This window comes from Seriola dumerili, unplaced genomic scaffold (genome assembly GCF_002260705.1).
Source record: "Seriola dumerili isolate Sdu_G_001 unplaced genomic scaffold, Sdu_1.0 BDQW01000149.1, whole genome shotgun sequence".
Lineage (NCBI taxonomy): Eukaryota > Metazoa > Chordata > Actinopteri > Carangiformes > Carangidae > Seriola > Seriola dumerili.
Window position 1 is genome coordinate 1322679 of NW_019174404.1, and position 22699 is coordinate 1345377.

Genomic DNA, 22699 nt, shown 5'->3' on the forward strand with positions numbered 1-22699 from the left:
GACCCACCCGTGGCAGTCAGGTGGTCAGAGTACTAGCACGAGGTACAAATTTTGGCGCGAAAAGGTTTGACATTTTGTGTTCGGGTTTTAAAAAGATTAGCCACATCTTTACAATAACAAATATATTTACTTTTATATATTAATAATTGTGGTTACATGCAACTGTAAAAACACTAAGGTAACCACTTTTTGATAAGAAACAATTTATAAATGGTTAATAAAAGTTTTGAAGACTAATATTAAGCTGTTTATATGTATACAACACTTAAATCAGTACAATTGTATATAAAACCACACAATTAATGTGAAATGCTACATAAAAAGAAGTATTTAATGATATTTACCCATCGATTCTTTATGATCATTCAGAATCGAGTTGATCTTTTTGCACAGAAAAAATAAAATTATACTTTTTGAATAATGTAGTTTATTTAAAAGCAAATTAAAATATTCCAACTGGCCCTGAACTCAGGAGTTAAAAACAAAAACATTCAAAGATTTACTAAATAAGATGTCAAAATTCACATTTTCCCCCTATCAAAATCAATTTTATTAACTAATCGATTGTTTCCTGTAGTTTTACACCCCACCCCCCAATGGATGAGAGAGACTACAACATTCATATTAGCATCAGTCATTAACTGCTAAGAACAGAACTTTTGCATTCAACAAATGTCCACATATTCACTTTAAATGAAAACCAAAAAAACATGAGTCATTCATTATGGTTTAAGTAACTTTATTGAATGGAAAACTAAAAAGAAACAGAGCCACAAGTTGATTATCAACCATTAGCTTTGCATCAATATTTTAGGGCTACAAGAAGACAGTGTTTGAGTGGGCATAAAACTAACTGCTCATCTACTGGCTTCTAAATAACAAAAAAGAAATAGGAAGCCTTTGAGGGGAACCAATTTTTTCCAACTGTTCAGCCTTACAATCCACTTAATTTGCAGAAACATATCAGATATAATAGCCTACCTTTATTAACATGCATAAAATACAACATTGAAGTTCTTATATTTTGTTTCCTTAACATTGATATATACTGCTGTGCTTCTCTGTACACACACTTTGATAGTGGAATAAGATACACTTCTTTCCTCAGGTAATAAATTCCTATACTAATGATCAGAAGAACATACTGACATCACACCAGTCCAGGAGCCACAGGGACCAGTTTCCCTAATCGTTCAGAGAAAAGGCATTCCCCCCCCCATTTCAGATTTTACCACTTTCAAATAAAATGCAGACAGATTTTTGCCAATCTGAAACTTTCAAATTCAGAATTTACGGGTATGGCAAAAGACAGGCCTCTCGAGAAATGCTTCAAAAAGACCCAGCCCACAGTGAAGTAAACATCAACCCCACAGGATCCATCCGGTGAACCAGCTGGATCACCATGGGGTTGATATATTCAGCATCAGGAGACCAGTTGCATCTGATTCTACTAAGTGTGTGCAGAGTGAATTACTAACATCACCAATTTGGGGTTGAAAAACTCTTACTGGTGCATGCTAAAGCCGAGTGTTCAGAACCATGGTGATTTTCTTTTCTTTTTTCTTTTTTTTTTTTTCTTTTTAAACTCCATACAAAATGGGAGTCGAAACCTCACAGAAACTGGCACGTGTCCTAGAGAGAAAACACTATCTTCTTATGAGCGCGCAGGTGGGGAAGGAAGGGAGGGGTAAAATGCTTTGATTAACGAAGAAATAAAGTGAAAAAAGAAAAACAGAACCCTGGAATTTTAAGTTTGAACCAGCAACAACATTTTCCACCAGCTTTCCAAACGATGCCATCACATTGCGTATTTTTGTGTCCATTCTTTTGCCATTTTGGTGTATCTGCGAAGAAACACAAAGAGGAAGAATTAACTTAAAGAACTCAAACACACACACATCATTTTTTTTGGCATAAAAACCCCCCATCAACTCATAACTTGCCTCTTTTGTCAGGATTTATTATAGCACATGCACCTCTGCACACTGCTTTTTAAAAAAAAAAAAAAAAAAACAACCGGGCAAGCCAAGTTAGCACCCCAACGAAATTAGTCAGAATATGCACAAAAATACTTGACACGTCATACACAACTGACACTTCATACACACGTTTCTAACCTTAAACAGTGCAATATTTGTTTGACAAGTCAGGCATCGTATTTACACACCAATACCTCAAGTAAGGCAACATTTCTTTTTTTTTTTTTTTGCAACAACAAACCTCTTCATGCTGGAGTTAGTGGCTACATTGACATGCAAAGACAATACTGCTTGTAATCTGGTTACTCAAATAAATTGATTCTGGATCAGTCCACCATATGAAACATATTTTTGATATATTAAAAAGACTACAACACTGGCTTTGGCTGTTTTAGCCTTTTAATAGCAAATACGATATTGGTTTGGGTCAGCAATTCCTTTGACTCCTGATTTACGTTCATAAAAAGGGAAGATATTTTAAATGCAAAATATATTACAATGTACATTTCCAGTCATTATAGTGGGTAGAGCTGCAGAGATTCGCTGAATAACTGATCAGCAGAAAATTAAACAGCAACTAGTTTCATAACTGATTGTTTACCCCATTTTCTCTGGTCACAGCTTAGCCCTGTATTTGCTTGTTTTCTCTTTTATGTAACTACAAACCAAATACCTTGGGGTTTTGGACTGTTGACTCAACAAAATGTAAATAATATTTTGTTAAATATAACAAAATACAACATGACATCAACAAGGATGGGCATTTTTCACTACTTTCTGATATTTCATAGACTAAATTGCTACACAAAAAAGGTCTGTAGACAAGTCAAGAATGATTATCATTAGTTGCATTAGTGGGTCTGATAAAAGGAACCAGAATCTGCACCTGTTTAGATTTCAATCACTTTTCTTTTATATTATTTTATCATAGACTTTGTCTCCTACTTATATCCTGTTCCTCCCTCTTTTTTTATGAATTCACTTTTATTTCCTGCTCCATGTTTTATTTGAGTGTCTGGTCCTGTGACCCTGAAACAAATGTAGCTACCTACTTCCATGTACCAACCTTTTCTTAAACTTAAATGCCAAGAACACCAATATTGTTTCCTTCTGGCTATGTTTTCTTTTGTTTATGGATTTTATTCTAGGCAGCCAGTTTTTATTATTAAATTTTAAAACCACACCTTTGCCAGGCAATGCTGCTGCCAGCACATACTGTTTAAAGACGCTATGTTGAAGAATACTGTGACACCTGATGGTTCATTATCTGCCCCTAAAGAACAACCTTTTCATACCAGAAACCCGCTTCACATTATCCTTACTGTTTGTCTCTAGGCTACAGTGTCAGACATCATAGCTCATGAATGCCGTTCTTTTTGGCAGCCAACTGTTGGCGTGTCCTCCAATGCAAGAACATTTTTCACAATGGTCCCTGCTGACACTGCTTCACCATGCAACAATAACAACTGAAAAATAAAAGGCAACCCATCATTAACTGTGATGATCACCTATCTCAAGCAAATCTAAGGTCTCTGCATGTTCATTTTCCAATCAAACTTACTTTTAATCTTATGTATGTGATGGAAAATGGTCAGCAAAAATTGAAGTTAAATGTAAGATGTGGTCTTATAAGTTCTGCTACAGGACTTGTGATTACTGCTATTGGATCTTCATTTGTCTGGCCTGTATTAGTGGTAACCCACAGCTGTCAAGAGACCATTTTATCTGTGGGTTGCCAGAAATATTATGTTAACGTGTTTATTTACAGCAACCAGCTGGAGATTAGTATAATCACAGTCAAATCCCACACTGCAGTCGTATACTTCATAACAGAGATCCAGGCCTCTGCTTATGTCAGTGAGACCAGAGCATCACAACACAACCAATCACTCCCATTGCACTACCCAAGATGCAGCACGGCCTCTTGGCCTTACCCTAAAGCATGGCATACTTCGCTGTCCACTCCTGAGCTAGTTTATTGTACCTGACAGAGTGAAACTAGGTTAAATACTAGACTCAGGCGATTAACTATGCCTATTAAAGTTGTATTTATTGTGAACAGCGCAGCATTAAATATGTACTAGAAGGCTGTTCTTCCTTTTGGGATACAGAATTGGTTATTTCACATGTTAGAGAATAGTTTGACACACTTATATAAATATACTTACTTCTGACTATCTGTTTTGTAGATTCGTGCGATCTCTGGCACTAGTGGGTCATCAGGGTTTGGGTCACATAGGAGTGAGCAAATGGAGAGAAGAACTAGAAGAAACAATACAGACAAAAAAAACCCCAAAAAACTATTAAACCATTTTTTAAAGTCAATACAAAATTTTAAAACAGATGACATCTTTTTGCAAAATGTGTGCTAATCAAGTTAAATTCTATTACTTGCAGTGTCAAAAATAAACATTACACACCTGCCAAAAACCATTTGTGGCCAAAAGGAAAAATACAAATTTAAATGCTCTGGCCATTTTTAAATACCTGTGTGTATAGAATCAGGTTCTGTTGATTTAAAACTTTGGCAGTAAAACAAACTTCAATGGAAGATTATTTTGAAACTTTTGGTGTTACCAGCCAGTAGGGCAGGTTATCCTACACTCTACCAACTGATAATTGATAAGGTTGTTGTCATGGTGACCTTTCATGATTATCCATACCTTTAGAAATAGTAAGTGCAGGAGACCACTGTGATCTGAGAATATCCAGACAGATACTGCCGTTACTGTTAATATTTGGGTGGTAAATTCTTGTTGTAAATGCAACCTGAAAAGAAAAACAAAAACATAGCAGTGAGGACAAGTAAGATAATGCTGAGTCAACCCATGTCACCAGGTGTTACGCAATTTAAATTCCTCAACACAAGTCAGTGACGTTTCATGCCCATGATTAGTATCTTCTGGAATGACAGATATTGCTTCATGGGTGTTTGTGAAGCTGACAAAATATTTTCAATATGCCAAACTGCTGAACTCGGTTTCATTAACAGGAAATATGTGCTGTCACTTTGACGCACTCAGAAAAACAAAATTAAAGTTGCTCGGCATTTAAAGAATGTACAATGTTTGACCCCAGTTCGTGGCACTGTATATACTGGCCAGTATGCTAATGCTGCAAATAAGACTTGAGTCTGCTTCATGACAGATACTGCAGGTCGCTTGACAGATGAATGACAGTGTACCTTTAATTACCATAACGTATCAAAACAAGAGAAAGGGTAAACCTCGTTTCAGTCTTACCTTGGGTGGTTTGAAGGGGTAGTCTGTTGGAAAATGAATTGTCAAGAAGAAAACACCTCCCTGATATGGACTGTCACTCTGGAGAGGAAAAAAAGAATGGGGGAAAAGAACATTTACATATTTCAGAAAGAGTGATCTAAACATGCCGCCCACAGCTTCCAAGTCAAATTTTAACCTTTATCTCATGAATACATTTGAATCAGCCAGGAACATGGCCTCAGTGATAAATTTTAACTTGTTATTTATAAATAAAGAAACAGTTATGTCCTAAAGTATCTACTTACAGGTCCCATGATTGTGGCTTGCCAGTGAAACACTGCGGAGAACAGAAAGCAAATGTTAGGAGACAAAGAAAGGTCACAGGTATCTGATCTGACAGGAACTAGGCTTCTAAATTGTCTTTGTAGCTTCCCAGTAACACCATTTCCCTTTGTATATCTTTATCAATACCTTTTTATGGCCATATCACCTTTGAATAGGTTTTACTATAGTGTTTATCAGTAGGGTGGAGGTATTCAAGAATATGATCACCAATTCTCAGCACGTGAGCTACATCCACCTGTGCGTTTAGAGTTCATATAAAGAACGAATGTAATTTCTCTTAGATTCAAATTTTCTGAGTCTGTCAATCAGTCTATCCTTGTGTAAATGTAGGTTGTTCAGTCTTTATTTTGAACTGAAACGTTTAGCCGTTTACTCCACCTCCACATGATGAATCATATTTTAGAAGACAGACCTGCCAAACTATAATGCTGACACTGCAAAACTTTTAGAGCTTCCATATTGTGTCCATTAATCACAAACTTAATCCACAACTTTTTTGATGAACTACTGATCATTTTGTCATTTTTCAAGCACAACTCCAAACATTTGCTGTGATCTAGTTTCTCAAGTGTGAAGATTTTATCTTTTTTTTGCCACGAATGATAGTTAACTAATATCTTTGATGAAGGACATTGGTAACAGGCAACTTTTCACCATTCCTTGCACTTCAAAGACAGAACGATTAAAAAAAATAAGTCAGCAGATTAACTGATGCAGCCCTAAACTTTTGACCAGCCTTGGGACACTTACTGTCATCACCCACTGGGCCGGCTGAGCACTGTGCTGGAGGGTCACGAGCCAGATCGTTAAGCTCCTGTAATGAAAAGAGGTTTAGAACAATAACCAATTAGATCACAGTAATCTTAAGAGAGACAATAATGGAGGAGACAAGATCTGAAATCAATGTACAAGAATGAGTCGCACTTGTACATAACATAGGGTAGACCAGAGAAGGGAGATGCTACATGACGGTAGTGTGCTTCATTTATTTCACAACAGCCTCCCCTCCTCAAGGTTTTATCTCCTTCATGTTCAACTCTGCACCAGCTCAGGGGCAGGTGGGGGCCGCCTTGTTATCGTCTCTACAGTTAACAGCAAGATGAGACCTAAGCATATATACACACACAAACACACACCCTCTGTTATTTTTAGGTCTACAGCTATTTTAGAGAGTGGAGGCCATTGCCCCACCCTGGCCTTCTGACATACACCGTTTCATAAGTAAGTTTATGGATTTCCCTGGAAGAAGATTCTAGTCAACAGCAGAGTGAGGAAATAAAGTCACGGTGTGAACACTTCGGAAGTGTTGCTCTACTATGTCCTACTGTTGCCCGTTTCCTCCATTTAAACTATCAGAACACACACCCTGTGATGTGCACGGACTCAGAACAAATACGACCAAATACCAAGGAAATGTATCATGAACACAGCTCTTGACTGCTAACACGGATTCAGTGAGTGATATGAGTCATGGGTTCTGGTAACGCCGAGCATCGACGCTTTTATAAAATGTTTGACCGGTTGGCGAAGACACACGACACAGATGTGAAGCTCCAGTAAAGGGCTCAGTGTCGTAACCACACCGCATTCAAATATACGCGTGTTTATGTAAACGGTACAGTGTTGGGCAATTCGTGCGGCCTCTTTCTGTCGTCAATCCACCTCGACACACACACACTGAACCTGTAAACGAAACTGCTAACGTTAGCTAAGCTAGCTGAAAGGTGCCGGAGCCGGTGCCAACAGTAAAAAAAAGAAAAAAAGAAGAAAACACAATTCACCTAACCCGTAATCACACAAAAATGATTAAACAGCCCAAGAGCCACAAACTTAAACACTTCCCCGAACAGGTTTCACCGCCATGTTTCACAGGATACAGTATCAAGAGCAGCGCTAGCTACATTGTGGGAGGCTAGCACGGCGAGCTAACATTTGACGTTATCTTACCTTGTGGATCCTTTTCAGAGCCATCCTCTCTCAGTGTTCTGCTCTTCAATTTGACGGTTTTCCGATCCAAGCGGTGAGAGGCAACCTTGATATGCCAGGATGATTCGCTACCTGTTAAATAACCGACGCTAGGTCAACTCGACGGCCTTTCTTCTCGAGTTAGCGTAGTTAGCCGACTGGCGAGCTAAAACTACGTATGCGCGGAGTTGTAACAAAGCTAGCGGGCGGTCTGATCCACCGAGCGACAGATGTTACACCGTCCTTCGATAAACCTCGCTTTCTCCGTAGTTTGAACGTCTTATTTTTCTGGACTAAAGTATCCCCAGCTTGAGGCTGAATAAGTGCGTTTGCCAGGTGAAGTAACCCGGGCAACAAAGCTCCTGTTCCGTATGTCTCCCGTCGATGCCGTTAGCCAACTAGCGGCTGTCTACATGTATGTGAGGCTTTATGGTGGAGGCGGCGCAGCGGCTGCGGAGTGACGGGGCGGATGTGATGGCAGATTGGTTACAAGCCTGCAGAAAAAAAAACACAACATGCTTGACAGACCAGCCAGGACATGTCAGCATTTAATTGTTAACGCCCTGGATTTTTTACATAAATTATTCATATTAAAATTATCAAGTTGTTTACGTCAGCATGTACGCGAGTAGAAGTACAAATGTATGTCTGTGTGGATATGAATGTTTTGTATATATTTCCTTACTTTTTTTAAAAATATATATATTTTAAATATTAGTCGTTTTAATTATGTTTTTTTTTTAATTATTTTTAACTTAGTTTCTAGTATATTTAAGTTAGATACAATAACAGATGACATCAGGATAGAGAGACAGCAAACTAAGAATTTCATAATCTATTAATGCCACAATTATTCTCTTAAATTGATTGTTTTGTCTAAAAACTTTCACCAGGATTCCCCACATGCCAAAGTCACTTTTTAAAGTGTTTTGTTTTATCTTTTGTTTTGAATAACAGTTAAAAACCAAAAGATATTCAGTTTATTTTGTGTGACATAAGATCACTGGCCACAATTAATTGATTAATTCTTGCAGCTCTATTATTATTTTTGTGCTGTTTTGTATGTAAGGTATGTATGCGAGTTTTTGGCCAACCTATAAGGACAGCCCATTAGCTTAGGTTATTCATGTATGTGGCACTGGTTCATGGTATATACCGCACCTGTCCTTATACATATAAACTTTAACTGACTCCTTTAGTTTTAATTAAATAACTACACAGAAAACCTTGAGTCATGTAACATCCCAGCAGAGAAATAATAACATAAAAAAGAAAATCCTCTGATTAATCAACAAGACAAATTTTTAAAAAGATGATTTGAAGAGTTCTTTTGAGAAACTTTAACACATACAAGAGAAATACTATTTAGAGCATTTATGATGATTATGATATTTTACTGTAAATGATTATGAAATTATACAGTGTTGTAAGAATTCTTTTATTTATTTTATTTATACTATTATCTACAAATCAACATATCAGCCAACAATTTTTTCTGGATTGTCATAGCTGAACACTACAATAGTACTGTTCTGTTTAGACTTCACAAATCTGACACACAATGTCAGCCTCACTGCGCACCAGTCATAATTTTATTAACATAGAGTCTACAGTAAAAAAAAGAAAGAAAGAAAGAAAGTAACTTAATACTCTGAGACAGAGAGGCTTTGCAGTACAAAAGTTTGATTCTGCTGCTGAACCACACATAAATGCTGAACATAAAAACTAGAAGGGTACAGGAAAGGTAATGAAATGAAAGTAAATCAAACGCCGTTCGATTTCTCTAAGTAAACATTTGTACTTGTAACCTGCAAGAATTTGGTAAATATTGACGCAAGGTAATTGCCTTGTAGTTACACGTGATTTCTATGAAGTATAATCTTTTTTACAATTTTTTTTTTTTTTTTTTTTTACAGTTGTACAATAAGGGTGTCACTTTAACCCAAGACAATTTACTCTCCATAATCAATCCAGTTGCTAAACTGAATCACATTCAATACACTGTCTGGTAAAAGATACAATTTTTTTTTCTATTGGTTCACAGAGAGAAGGCAAATGTGTTAAATTCTCCATTATGGAGGGGTCACCCTTTTTTCATCCTTCAAGGCACTGATGCAGGGCAGTCAGTCACTGTTGTCTGTGCTTATGCAAGAGAAGGGGGCGTCCACAGAGGAGGACAGCCGGGAGGACTGTGGGACAGGTTCCAGGTCCAAGTCTGAATATGTATTATTAAGTTTATGACTTTGAGGATCGTCAATGCAGTCTAATACTTCTGAGTTTTCATTACACGATTCGACAAATGTTTGGCTATCAACACGGCCTGTACCACGTGAGACAGCCTCAGGAGTTTGATCAGCATTGTTTGATTCTAGCGAATCAAAGCTGTTCCATGATTTATGTGTCCCATCACAGCTGTCATGTTCGCCGTTGTTGTTTTGTGGCAATCTAAGACAGAAAGTAGCACCGTCTTCAAGTCCCGCTCTTTTAGAGTCAGATTGGTCCTTCATTGTATTCACATCATTAGGCGTCGATGGCAGCAATGAGTCGTTACCACTTTCCTCACCTGGGTTGTGCATATTAGGAGAAGTTTTACCCAGCAGCACATGGGAGCTAGAAATGCCCCCTGAAGAGCAGCTTGACGCTGGGTGGACAAATCCAACAAAGTCTCCACTGGAGCTGAAACGAAGACCCTGAGCGGCCTTCGTGTGAAGTTCATCTGGCTGGTCTCCATCTTCTGTCCCACAAGCTCCATCCTCAGAGCTTTCCCGCTCCTTCTCCTGCTCGGTGGGATCAGGAGTCACATCGTCGCTCTGCGCCTCTTGGTATGCACCATTGTCCTGGATTTGATTCCCCTCCCGTGCGGCCAGATCTGGTCCTGCGTATCTCTCTGCTGGGGCGTCACCCGAAGCCTCGCTGTGACCTTGTGGGGCGGGTCTGACTGTTTGGTGGCACATGGGGCAGGTGTCCTGCACATACAGCCACTTGCGGAGGCAGTTGCCATGGAAGAAATGTCTACAGTATGTGATCACAGCAGAGCTCATTTCCTGTGGAAAGAGACATTATTTGACTTGATCAGTATTTGGTTTCATGTTGAACACTGTAACAAGCACCTGCACCTTGTCGTCATTATATATTACCAGAAACATTAATGCTGTGGAAGCAGTAGTACAAGAAGTAAGAATATATCTGTATTCAGGGCCCAGAATTATTTATTTAGCCCAGAATCACATCCAGAAATATTTTAGAAGAACAGCTGCTCCTTATGCCAAGCAAAAAATAAATAAATAAAAATCTATAATGATGATTAAGTATGTAGTTAATGAAGGCTCTTTAAGGCTGTTAAATACCTTCTCTGTCCAGCAGATAGCCTGTATATTATTATTTTATTTAGCATTGCATTATATAACACACATTACATTATAATAATATTATTACTGTATTGTGTGTTTATATTATATGTACTGCATTATACCCGTCATTATTAACCTTTATTATATTACTACATATATCATGATTGTACTTTTCATTCATACATATAGTTCAAACATCATGGCTGTCATACGTTCACTATCTTACTTTACAAATATTTACACAAATCACATGTGTACACATAAGGTATTATAATGTATGTATTATGAATTAATCTTTCTCCTTTTTTTTTTAATCCATGTCAGTCAATGAGTTTTTTTTATCTGTTTTCTTACCTCTCATCTTGTCTCTGTGCTGCTGTAATGGGATTTTCCCCTCAGAGATCACTGAACTCTTATTCTAAAGCTCTTAAACCAGTTTGTTATATTATCCAAATTTTCTGTAGCTGCTTCCTTGACAACAAACTAATCATCGTTGTTAAGGAAAAGGAAGAGACAATTTTAGCAGGCTTCAACAGAAACTATGGCTGAGGGCCAAAGAGTCATACCTGACCAGTAAAAGGAGAGGTGTGGCTAAACTGGAAAAGCAGGAACAACATGTTTTAAAAAGGTGCATGTTAAGTATTACATATATGCAGTTTGTATGTCATGTGTCTGCCACGTGCACGCAGAGCTGGGTAATACCATGTATCACTATATTTTTAATTATATACCTGGCTGCTGATATTGTATGTGTGATTATTGGAATTTTTTGTTTAATAATCATTATATAATAATAATAATCATCATCATCATCATCATCATCAATGTTATTTGTTTGCTTTCAGGATTTACTTTGCTTTTTATTCTCTGTGATACTGTTAAAACTGTTCTTTGTTTTTGAAAAGTTCTATATGATTAAAATAATTATTTTAACAAAGCAGTTTTTCATTAATTGTGTAATTATAGAGAGAGACTGACCTGGAAGCAGATGGAGCAGACGTCGTTGTGCTGCTGCAGCTGCTGAGCCGTGGCTTTGGGGAGGGAGTTGATCTTCTTAGCTGCTTCCTGTCTGAGCAGGAAGCTCCTCCAGCCGGACTGACCTCTGAGCCAAACGTTGAAGTAAGAGTGGATGATAATGACGGAGGCGCCCATCCAGCTCCACTCCCCAAACAGCGACTCCCAGGTGCCGTAAGCCACCACGCAGAGCGCCACCACGAACTCCAGCACCCTGCTGACGGCGTTCACCCAGTAGATCACTTCATCCAGGCTCTCAATCGGGTCGCTGCGAAACAGCTCCACCATGAAGAGGGAGTAGATCAGCATAGTGCCTGTAACCTGGAAAATATGACAAACAACTTCATTTTTAACCAATATTCTTATTAACTTTTTGCCTTGTGCATAGAAATACAAAAAAAACTGCTGATGCTCTGTTAATCAAAGCACACACGCTAACTCAGGAAACATTTTCTGACCCTAACCCTCAATAAATCCTGATACAACATATTTTAATTGGTTTAAGTGGGAGCCTTATATTTTAGAGAGGCAGCTCCCAGGTATGAATGTGCGTAACTGTGAACGTGATCAGGAAATAATATTTCATCAAACTGCACATAAATAGTGACATACACCGACGCTCATTCCTCTTCATCGTCTATCAAATCCATACACTCACACAAAGGCCTTAAACCTTTTCAGACATCCTGTTTCCCCTCTGGAAGTTAATAGCATCTGCTTGGCCCATTGTTTGGTACATGGTCAGTTGGTCTTTGTCCAAAACACTGGAATGAATCTTTTGGCTTGTAGAACACAAAGAGTTATTATTCTTTGTTCTCTTTTAATAAGGTTATGATGTTGTGAGAACAAAAACCCAGGATCCACTGGAACGCCTTTTTAAATGCTCTTCTCTGTGTCTCTTTCCTCCTCCCAAAAGAGTTTCATCTTCCTGCACTGCTGCACACAATGAAACAATGCCCCCTTCACCTCCGTCAGTCCTCCAGTCTTATATTCGTTTCAAGGTCTTCCCTCCATATATTTATTTACTATCAGATAAACATCTTTATTACTTACGTCCCAATTGTTTGTACTTGAAAATATTGTGTTAAGACTGGCCTGAAAATAAACAAGCCATTTTTTTTCCCCCAATAAGAAAGTTTTGATGAGTTGTTCTTTTGTTTTAAGTGTCAATTTAAATTGTTCTTATTTTGTATATGTATGGTTTAGGTGTAATTATATTGTTGGACGTTAATGTTGTAACTAATATTGTAATGTTGGACCCCAAGAAAAGTATGTCACAGATTTTTGTGTGTAGAAAAATTAGACAGTATTGGTGTAAACTGGTGCAGACTATGTGAGGTGCACTGCATCTGTTTCAGTGTCATTTATTAATATGACCACTGGGGGGCAACTAAAGTCAGGAATACTTCAATTCTACACAGAGTAGCTCTGATTATTCAATCATCAAAGTCATTTCTGATTCATTTTCTGTTCATCAACGAATCAATTAATCTGTCAAATGTTCAAATTGATGTCAAAATAGAAAATGTCAATGATTTAAAATATAAAGCATGTAAATAAATTTCAGTTTCTTGTAACTCAGTTATTTTATTTTAACCATGTTTTAATTTAATTCCATATTTATTTAGTCAGTCACTTAATTTTTCAGATTTTAAATCTTTAAAAACGTCTTTCAAAGAGTAATCCAGCTTCCTTTCTTCCACATTTCACATGACAGACGCACAAAGTGACTCCTCCTACCTGAAGGGAAGTCAGCATGCAACTGGACACCAGTATAAGGAGCCAGAAGTCCATGTGGAAGAACTGGGAGATTTTGTAAGCCATGAACACTGGGAAAACCAGCAGAAGCAGACACATGCTGAGGCCACGGAAGTGTTTCCACAGACTCCTAAACGTACAGAGGAAACAGAAGTGAGCGGAGGGAACTCGATGCGTTTTACTTCCACCAAAATAAAATAAAATAAAACTCCCTCTTGTTGTCGTTACCTGTTGCGGGATGCACCCAAAGCTAGAATGATTGGATCTGTGATTTCGATCATTGACTGCAGCGTTGAAGTGACCACGATGAAGAGGATGATGCTGAGGAGGAAGGTGCGCTGCAGTGCCTGCATATCTAACAGACCCGTCTGGAGGGCGAGCAGGAGCAGAGTGACGCCCTCAGTCACGCCCCTGAGGAAGAAGATAAAGAACTGAGGTTGAGTCTTAACAGAGCAGCACCTTCACTTCAGACTGGAACGGCACAGATGGTCATCTTATATAAATAACACATCACTACAAACAAAACTCTCTACATCCGAGTCAATGAAAACTTTCCATTATTTTATCTATTTTTTTATTTTCTTGTTATTACTTTTTTTTCCTTCTATGTTTATATGTCTGCATATTTCTCTTTTTGTAACTGAATGACTTTAGTAGGTTTATCTCTTACAAATAATGTTTCTCTTTCCAGATCTCTTATAATCAAAATGTTTATCTGGACAAAATTAAAATAACAATCACTTCTACTACATTTACTGCTTTCCTTTGTCTAATGTGATATGAAACTGAATATTGTTGAGTTTTGGTTTTCTTTTGAATTTAGAGAAAACAAACTCTTGTGCAATTTTTTTTTTTAACAATTTAATGATATTTTTTAAAACCAAACAATTAATTGATTAATCATTAAAATAATCAGCAGTAATGAAAACTAGAGACCATCTTGGGATCTCACCAGCCACAACACCCGACAACATGTTGACGATCTGACCCATGAGACTCAGTGGTTAGATGACTACTCAGTACTAATGGGTCGGACCACACCCAGCCTTTATTTTGATCTCAATTACACACCTGTGAAGTTTCAAGGCCGTATCTTGCACGTCACTATCGTGGTCACAAAATCTGTTCACAGACGTATAAACACTTGCCAAAATACTTAAAATAACTGCCAAAGTACTCAAACCCACCTCTGTTGTAGTTCCTGCCACACGCACGCACGCACGCGCACACACACAGTAACCTGCCCAACACCACAGTTATGAGTAACTTCTCTTTGGAAATCACCTAGAGGTTTCCAACCTCTGGGCCGGGGCCCACTGGTGGGCAGCGGAGGTATTGCAGGTGGGCCGACAGATCATTTGCAGAACAGCACAATTTTGGTGAAAAGATGTAAAATAAAAAAATAAAAAAAAAAAGTTCATATAAATAATGTTAAATTAAATGTTTTAAATGGAATGATTTTTAAAAACATTGATAATACTTTATTGATCATCGCATCAGAATGGATAGCTGGTCAGCAACAGGAAGGATTAAAAGGAAATAGATGGTGAATCGACAAGTGATCAAACAAAAAAAGAAAAGTTGAGCTTTCAGTTCAGTCGTGAATGTTTGATCGTTTTCAGTCAAATAAAAAGTGCTGCGTATTATTTGGCCTCTGTACTGTTATGATGTTGAATATTATGGACCAACATTTTTGGGAGATTTCCATGAGTGATATACATCCTCTGGATATGAAGATATAAGTTTATATATAAGTTTATAACAGACAAAATACTCATAGTAAAATGTGTTTATGTACATATATTAAAAAATATCTATATGATGAATGTGTATGATGTAAGATGTTGCATCTATAAAAAAATAAAGTTAATTAAAACAACATACATATAAAAATTCTATACGCTAATAAATATGTTTTTCCTGTTAGTTTCTCACTCATTTTAAACGTGTCTGTTTTCCCATTCTGGGAAAGTGGTCTCGGACTCTACTTTGGTCTCTACTGTTTATAATATCAACATATATTGACAGACTTTGGGATGGATATATATTTATGTAACATCTGTCTCCAATATAAACATACATATATAAACACACGTGGCCAAAAAGTGGATCAAAAGGAGTGAAATGATGACAGTATAAAAGTGAGAACATCTCACCTGTGCATGACATTCTCATTCTGAACAGCTGCGTAACCTCCCAGGTAGAACTTGCATAGGTTGAGCAGCCCGAGAGCCAGATAGGACACCACGAAGGTCAGACCCAGAAGAGAGTACGGTGTGGCACAACATTCAGAAACACTGCAAATACATCAGCTTATTAAAAAAAAAATATCTCCAACATGTGTAATTTATGGTACAAACACACACGAAGGAATAACTGTAAAATCCACATCATCGCATCACACCTTGTGAGCAGGAACAACATGATTCCCTGATGGGCCGCCGAGGTGCCAGACATGGCGTCTGAGCAGAGCTGGACAACGAACAGAACAAACCAGAAGACGCTGAAGAGCAGTGGGACGGCAAACTGGTTCCACAGAGAGATTCCCACAGCCAGAAGTCTGTACAGTTCGATCACCTGAGAGAACAGGAGAGTGTGAAAACAGGACACACAGTGCACACAACCTTTAATGACAGAGACATGTGAGGATACATGTGAAAATCCGGTGACTCAGGAGTCAAAAAACAAACATTTTCAATTGATATAATAAACATAAAACTACAGAAAACAAACCTGCATGAAATCTAACTTTGGTTTATTGATCATACCTTCACTTAAACTCATTTTATCACTGAATAAACCTGCAGATACTTCCACAAGTGTTGTAAGAGGAGAGGGAATATTTCTAAATAAGTAAAAAGGTCAAATAAAATGAAGAAGAAAACAAATGAACAATCATAATTAATGCTACACAACAGTCAAAATATCTTCATAACTTTCAGGCAGTTTTACAGCTTGCATAAAAGCTTAAGCTTTAAATCATTTACAACCTCTTCAGACAAAACAGACTGCACTGTGAACATAAGGATTTCAGAATAAGAGTACCTCCACCTGAAGCAGCTCGGAATAGGCAGCCCTTGCGAGACGATATGGCACAAACAGATTTGAGAGGAGGAACATGGCGATCCCCGACCCGGTCAGTCCCATGGAGAAAGTGTTGACGGTTAGCAGCGTGGCGTGAGGAGCAGCGCAGAGTCTGGCCAGCAGGGGGAGCATGTGAGCGGAGAACAACCACACCTTTCTGGTCTTCATCAGGAAGGCACACAGCGTGCTGAGAATAATCTGACCTGAGCAGGAAATAAAATGACCACAGCTGTAAAGCTTAGCATGTTTACCACCCTACCTTAAACACCCGAGCCAGATGTTGTGATCCCAGCCACAGATTGTATTAACATGATATCAGCTATCATATATATTAGGTGACAGTTTTTGACTACATTTATGTGAAATTATATATTTCAGCATCACACACGTGGCTCTATTTCTGTATTTTTTTGTCAAATATAGCCATTATCTGGATTTTTAAAGGCGATTTCCTATATTTTTATTTCTGTCAATAAATCCAATGAATGAAACAACAATAAATGTATCACGTCCTGGATTCACAGACACAACACATGTTTTATTTTATGTTGTTTTGTTCTTTGGAATTCACTGACAATAAGAAAAATATAGAACGTCGCCACCTCGGTCCTTTAACGTCTTCACCCTCACTAACCTCAGAAGTAGGGAAGTGAGTACAAACTGAAATTGGGGTAATGGGTATAAAATGACGCAGAGAGTTTTGTGTTTGAATATTTCTCTCAAAAACATGATATAGTTATAAGACTTGAACAAGCTAAAACAGAATATCTATTACTGTCACACAGTGTGGATCATTTTTCTATCCCTAAAGCTTAGACAGGGGGAGATCTTTGTGCTAAGGAACTAGATTATCTTATTTATTGTTACACTCTATGAAATGCAAACTTCATGGGACAATCTTATAAAAATTGGAAAACAAAAACAATCTATGAATATAAACCTAAATGAGCCAAAATACATACAAGTAAATATTGGGACTCACTAGTCATTGCAGACACAAATCTGTTGAAGGACAGAGAGTCAAGGTACACTGCTCCTTCATAACCATAATGCAGCTCTTCACGAACATAATCCCTGTAAAACAAACAGAAAAAAATGTTTTTTAAGAATAAATGTTCACTGTATATTGTTTATTTTAGGAAACACGTCATCCTAATAACAAACAGCAATGCAGAGCTGCCTGAGGTGGGATCTTGTGCTGCATTTTGCTAATGTTTGTTTGTTTTTGAGAGTTACTACACAGCTGTTATTCAGACTGTATATTTGATAGGAGGGCAAATGCAGGAACCAAGATGAAATATATTTAATGAAATGAATAATTAAATAGATTATATGCTGAGCTAATTTGAGAAAACTCATAAATTAGTGGATTGTGTAATAAAAGAGTTGATACACAATCATTTGAGAGAAAAATATAATCCTGAATATCTATAATGGGAATATCTCTTCTTTTTTTGCATTATTAACTAAGAAAATTTATTTATTTCTTGTTTCGAAGAGTTTATTTATTAATTTAGATCAGGTTTGGTCTTCTTTATGGTATTAGGCCTTAAGCGTTCTCTCACATTGTTCTCAGGTTACAAGACAAATTTACAAGATGGTGAGCTGGAAACAACAGTGTCCTCAACAAGAGGAACAGCGCCTCTTAAAATAAATCCTCAGGCTGAAGACTTCTAGGTAAACAGAGAGAGAAGCACTGTGATTACAATCAGGCTTTGTCAGGAAAGAATAATGATCCTGGTGCAATAAGAGCAGAAAGTATAGTAGTAGTAGAATAGGATGATATCTCACTTCGAAATCTGATGCCCCATGTAGAGGAGAAGGGCAGCGAGGATATGGAGGTAGAGCGTCACAATGTGTCTCAATGGCAAAACCAACACCACCACGTTTATCAGATGACCTGGAGGTAAAGGAGAACACNGTTTTGCTAATGTTTGTTTGTTTTTGAGAGTTACTACGCAGCTGTTATTCAGACCGTATATTTGATAGGAGGGCAAATGCAGGAACCAACATGAAATATATTTAATGAAATGAATAATTAAATAGATTATATGCTGAGCTAATTTGAGAAAACGCATAAATTAGTGGATTGTGTAATAAAAGAGTTGATACACAATCATTTGAGAGAAAAATATAATCCTGAGGTGACAAATAATGGGAATATCTCTTCTTCTTTTGCATTATTAACTAAGAAAATTTGTTTATTTCACGTTTCGAAGAGTTTATTTATTAATTTAGATCAGGTTTGGTCTTCTTTATGGTATTAAGCCTTAAGCGTTCTCTCACATTGTTCTCAGGTTACAAGACAAATTTACAAGATGGTGAGCTGGAAACAACAGTGTCCTCAACAAGAGGAACAGCGCCTCTTAAAATAAATCCTCAGGCTGAAGACTTCTAGGTAAACAGAGAGAGAAGCACTGTGATTACAATCAGGCTTTGTCAGGAAAGAATAATGATCCTGGTGCAATAAGAGCAGAAAGTATAGTAGTAGTAGAATAGGATGATATCTCACTTCGAAATCTGATGCCCCATGTAGAGGAGAAGGGCAGCGAGGATATGGAGGTAGAGCGTCACAATGTGTCTCAATGGCAAAACCAACACCACCACGTTTATCAGATGACCTGGAGGTAAAGGAGAACACTCGTGTTATGGTTTCTGTGTTTCCTGAAGCCAAGAATAAAAAGATGCACACAAGGTAGATTCACATCCATCCCTTGTCACCATACGATCTGCTGTATTTAGCAGTTTTGAAACAGCTATAATAAATTATAATATATAATTATGGCAATGCTGGCTTTTTTTATCAGGCAGACTAAGCTGCAAAAAAAACTTGAGCGCTTTGCAAGAGCGTCTCACAATAAAGTTTCTCTTTTATAGTTCAACTGTTACTGGAGTGTTGACCCTTCTTTCATGCAGCCTGGAAGAAGGTGAAGTTGCGTAAGAAATCTCTGCAGACAGCTGACATTTTAGAGTCAGTATTCAACTTTTTAAGCTGAGGATCAAGACTAATGGTACCACAACAAGCAAGAGCTGAAGGTGACAGATGTCCAGGGGTAAAGGACAATGGATTTTGACTTCATGTCTATCTGTCCAGTTACTTCTGAACCCCTCAACTTGGGGCTATAAAGTGTGTCTGAAAATGGCTTTATCTCCCACACAGCTCTCTCACTATTGATGTAAACCTACTCAGACTTGAATGTAGTGCCCAGTATCTTATTTCAAAGTGAATGCGCCGAAGCACATTATTGCACATTTAGCAGATGTGTATAACACTGTAAGGCTTTTACTATGATTTCTTCTCTTCTTACTGCCCACTTTGTAATAGAGACTTAATTCAATTTTAATTTAAGCGTAGTTCACCTCATTTTTTAATCTCTTCTTTTTTTACCTACAGCTGCTGAAAGTCTTATCTTATTAGATCACTTACCAAGGTAGTACATGTTCCAGATGACATATTTGTATTTGAAGAGCATGTCTTCATTTTTGGCCTTGAGATGCTCTGTTAAACCTTCAATGTCACATTTATAGAGCAGGTCCAGCACCAGTATGCTTGGCACCCTGAGGGCAACGTTGGCCACCTCTTCCAGGCGAGGCATCTTGATTAAAACCAACTTTTTTTTGGCGAGCAGAGAGCTCCTGTGTCACATGCTGTTGGCTACACGTACGGGACACAGGTTTCCAGCAGTTTCACTACTATTCTAGCTCGTCTTCTTGTCATCTGAAACACACACATCCACACACAATTTAGGCTTCTCAAATTGCACCACAGCACTCCTGAATGAGCAACCAGGCCGTTATTTAGCTGTGAATTCCCGCTTTAGAGTCACATTTCAGCCACTAATTACAGCTGGAGAAGCACATGAGGTAGATTCTGTAATAACGTATCACAATGACAAAGCTTTTTAATTATACATTGTGTATAAAGTGACATAGTTTCACTTACTTCGCACGGTGACAGACATCACAGCCGAAAAACCATTTGCTAGCTAGCTGCTGCTGCTGCTGGTGGTTAGCTTCTACAGCGAGCGGCAGCATGTTTTCATAGCACGGCACGGCTCGCTAAATATTTAAGTTCTTCTCGAACTTCCGCTCGTCAAAGACAGTCTGAATTGGCCGCCATGGGGAAAAAAAAAGAAATCAAACAACTAAAATTAAACGAAAGGAGGATGAGTAAAGACACTTTAAACGCAATGTTGTGATTCCGCTCGGTTGCGTGGCCATTTCCCGTATACACGTCATATCGAAATGAGCCAATCGGGTTCAGGTATTCTCGATTTCAAAATAAAAGTACGCGTTATAATAATATGAAAAGTAAATTAAAAAATAAATAAATAATAATAATAATAATGGTAATAATATTAATAATTCTGGGGTCACAAGATGACTAAATGTATAAAAAAGAAAGAAAATAGGTTTCTGTTACACAGGATTATGTTCATTATCATTTTCTCTAGTTGTACTTTCTATGTTAGAAATTTATATTTCAGGTCTCTTCAGGTCTTTTGGAGGTCTCAAATTGCGCAAACATGTTTCTATAAACAATTAATTTTCTTGTATTTCTTGTGATTTGATATGGAATGGCTGAGGGTGATGGAATAATAAAGCACAATTAAAATGCTGCATCCTTAAATGTCACATCAGAGAAAGCAGACGCACTGTATTTGATGACGCCCAGAAGTGCGCGGGTGGTAGTCAAAAGGAAAAAAAAAAACGTTTAACAGAAAAAGGTTTCAGAAGGCCTTTGACATATCTGGATATTTGTCATACCTGCATGTGCATTAAAGTGTCATGTTATCACCCATCTGTGGTCAGCGTTTCACTGCTTTCACTCGCTTTCAGTCTGACACAAACAGAGTATCTTCCTGTCTATCCAAACAAATAAATCATAGTCTCTCTCTCATGATAGAATTATGTCTCAGGGTAATGTTGTTTGTCTTCAACGTACACTGCTATCGTTGCAATTTTTTTCAAAGACAGAGATGACTAGCACCAAACGGAAAAGCACATTTCCTGATTGTGTGGGTGAGCACAGTTGACTGGCCCTCTGCTTTTCATCTGCATATAGGAAGGAAGCTGCTTCTCATGTATAGTTTATATTTGATGCCATTAGGAGATCATCACCAAAAGTTTATATGTTAAACTTTTCAAACAGAAATTGTTGATTTACTTTCTCATAGTGGATCAAGATGGTTTCGATATTGGCCTTAGCAGACGATGGCTACAACTCCTCCTCATTTATTTGCGTAACATTTGTAGAAGAGCTAAAACCTGTGACACTAACAAACTAAATAAGCCTGTTGATGTGTTTACTTAATGTGCTCATGTGTTATGGATATGTAATACATGCAGATGTGCAGGGTCTGTACTGTGTTTACATCTTGCTGACATGTCATTGCCTCAACCTGTCATATTATATCTAAAATGAATTAGAATTGCAATCCCTCCCTTTCTCTCTGTTATTTCTTGGACAAAATAACTGACGTTAAACCAGTTGGGAGCTGCACTTGGAGCATTTCCACTAAACTATATGGCAGTGGATGAATTGAGTTGCACAAGTGACTCTGTGCTGAAGAGAGGTTCATTAAAATGCTCTCAGAGAGACTGAGAGCCCCAGCTCAGAACACAAACAAATGAAGCCTCACATCACAGACGTATACATGTACATAGTGTATTTACAGGCCAGCGGGGAACAAGTCATATACAGCTTACACTGTGACTCCTTGTTTTTCGTAACGTCGTCTTGCATTGCAACATCATCAAATTTACCAGATGGTGACAGCCAAGTGAGTAAAAACTGAGTTTGTTTCCTGCCAGTAAAACCTAAATAAAACACAGATGTGATGGCTTCCAGTTTGGATCCAAGTCAACAAGACAAAGGATGATGTGTCCTGTTAAGTGTGTTTGTCCCATTTGCTATAATCTCTGTCTTTACATGAATATCATCTGTTTGAGCGCCGCAGTTCTGCTGCTGCAATAAATAAGA

The 22699-nt window shown here is 37.8% G+C and overlaps 2 protein-coding genes across 4 annotated transcripts; both read right to left on the reverse strand.

Moving 5' to 3' along the window:
- Window positions 1-722: 722 nt before the first annotated feature.
- Window positions 723-7942, reverse strand: LOC111226043 (ubiquitin-conjugating enzyme E2 D2-like). Its single transcript, XM_022751125.1, has 7 exons — window positions 7493-7942; window positions 6296-6359; window positions 5506-5537; window positions 5222-5299; window positions 4643-4748; window positions 4148-4241; window positions 723-1844 (listed from the first exon to the last, which is right to left on the reverse strand). The coding sequence occupies exons 1-7, from the start codon at window positions 7514-7516 to the stop codon at window positions 1799-1801; spliced, it is 444 nt and encodes a 147-aa protein (XP_022606846.1). The 5' UTR covers window positions 7517-7942; the 3' UTR covers window positions 723-1798.
- A 1459-nt stretch (window positions 7943-9401) lies between these two features.
- On the reverse strand, window positions 9402-21553 carry LOC111226124 (RING finger protein 145-like). Of its 3 annotated transcripts, XM_022751221.1 has the most exons (12): window positions 21484-21553; window positions 20660-20820; window positions 20144-20434; window positions 19229-19337; window positions 17699-17790; window positions 16678-16919; window positions 16037-16209; window positions 15789-15929; window positions 13861-14043; window positions 13615-13762; window positions 11839-12195; window positions 9402-10554 (listed from the first exon to the last, which is right to left on the reverse strand). In XM_022751221.1, the coding sequence occupies exons 3-12, from the start codon at window positions 20310-20312 to the stop codon at window positions 9634-9636; spliced, it is 2535 nt and encodes an 844-aa protein (XP_022606942.1). In that variant the 5' UTR covers window positions 20313-20434; window positions 20660-20820; window positions 21484-21553; the 3' UTR covers window positions 9402-9633. The 3 variants fall into 3 exon arrangements, with proteins under 3 accessions (XP_022606942.1, XP_022606943.1, XP_022606944.1); XM_022751222.1 differs by lacking the exon at window positions 21484-21553 and having other exon boundaries at window positions 16684-16919; window positions 20660-20930; XM_022751223.1 differs by lacking the exons at window positions 19229-19337; window positions 20144-20434; window positions 20660-20820; window positions 21484-21553 and adding an exon at window positions 18508-18611.
- Between the last annotated feature and the right edge of the window lie 1146 nt (window positions 21554-22699).

What these genes read in the sequence shown, in the direction of transcription:
- LOC111226043 (XM_022751125.1), bottom strand. Translation starts at nt 7,516, where the DNA reads ATGGCTCTGAAAAGGATCCACAAG. An exon ending in AAGCCACAATCATGGGACCT is followed by an intron (nt 5,300 to 5,505) that starts GTAAGTAGATAC and finishes TTTCCTCTCCAG; the next exon opens with AGTGACAGTCCATATCAGGG. An exon ending in ACCCCTTCAAACCACCCAAG is followed by an intron (nt 4,749 to 5,221) that starts GTAAGACTGAAA and finishes TTTTCTTTTCAG; the next exon opens with GTTGCATTTACAACAAGAAT.
- LOC111226124 (XM_022751221.1), bottom strand. Translation starts at nt 20,312, where the DNA reads ATGCCTCGCCTGGAAGAGGTGGCCAACGTTGCCCTCAGGGTGCCAAGC. An exon ending in ATGTTGTTCCTGCTCACAAG is followed by an intron (nt 15,930 to 16,036) that starts GTGTGATGCGAT and finishes ATGTATTTGCAG; the next exon opens with TGTTTCTGAATGTTGTGCCA. An exon ending in AATGAGAATGTCATGCACAG is followed by an intron (nt 14,044 to 15,788) that starts GTGAGATGTTCT and finishes CTTCTTCCTCAG; the next exon opens with GGGCGTGACTGAGGGCGTCA.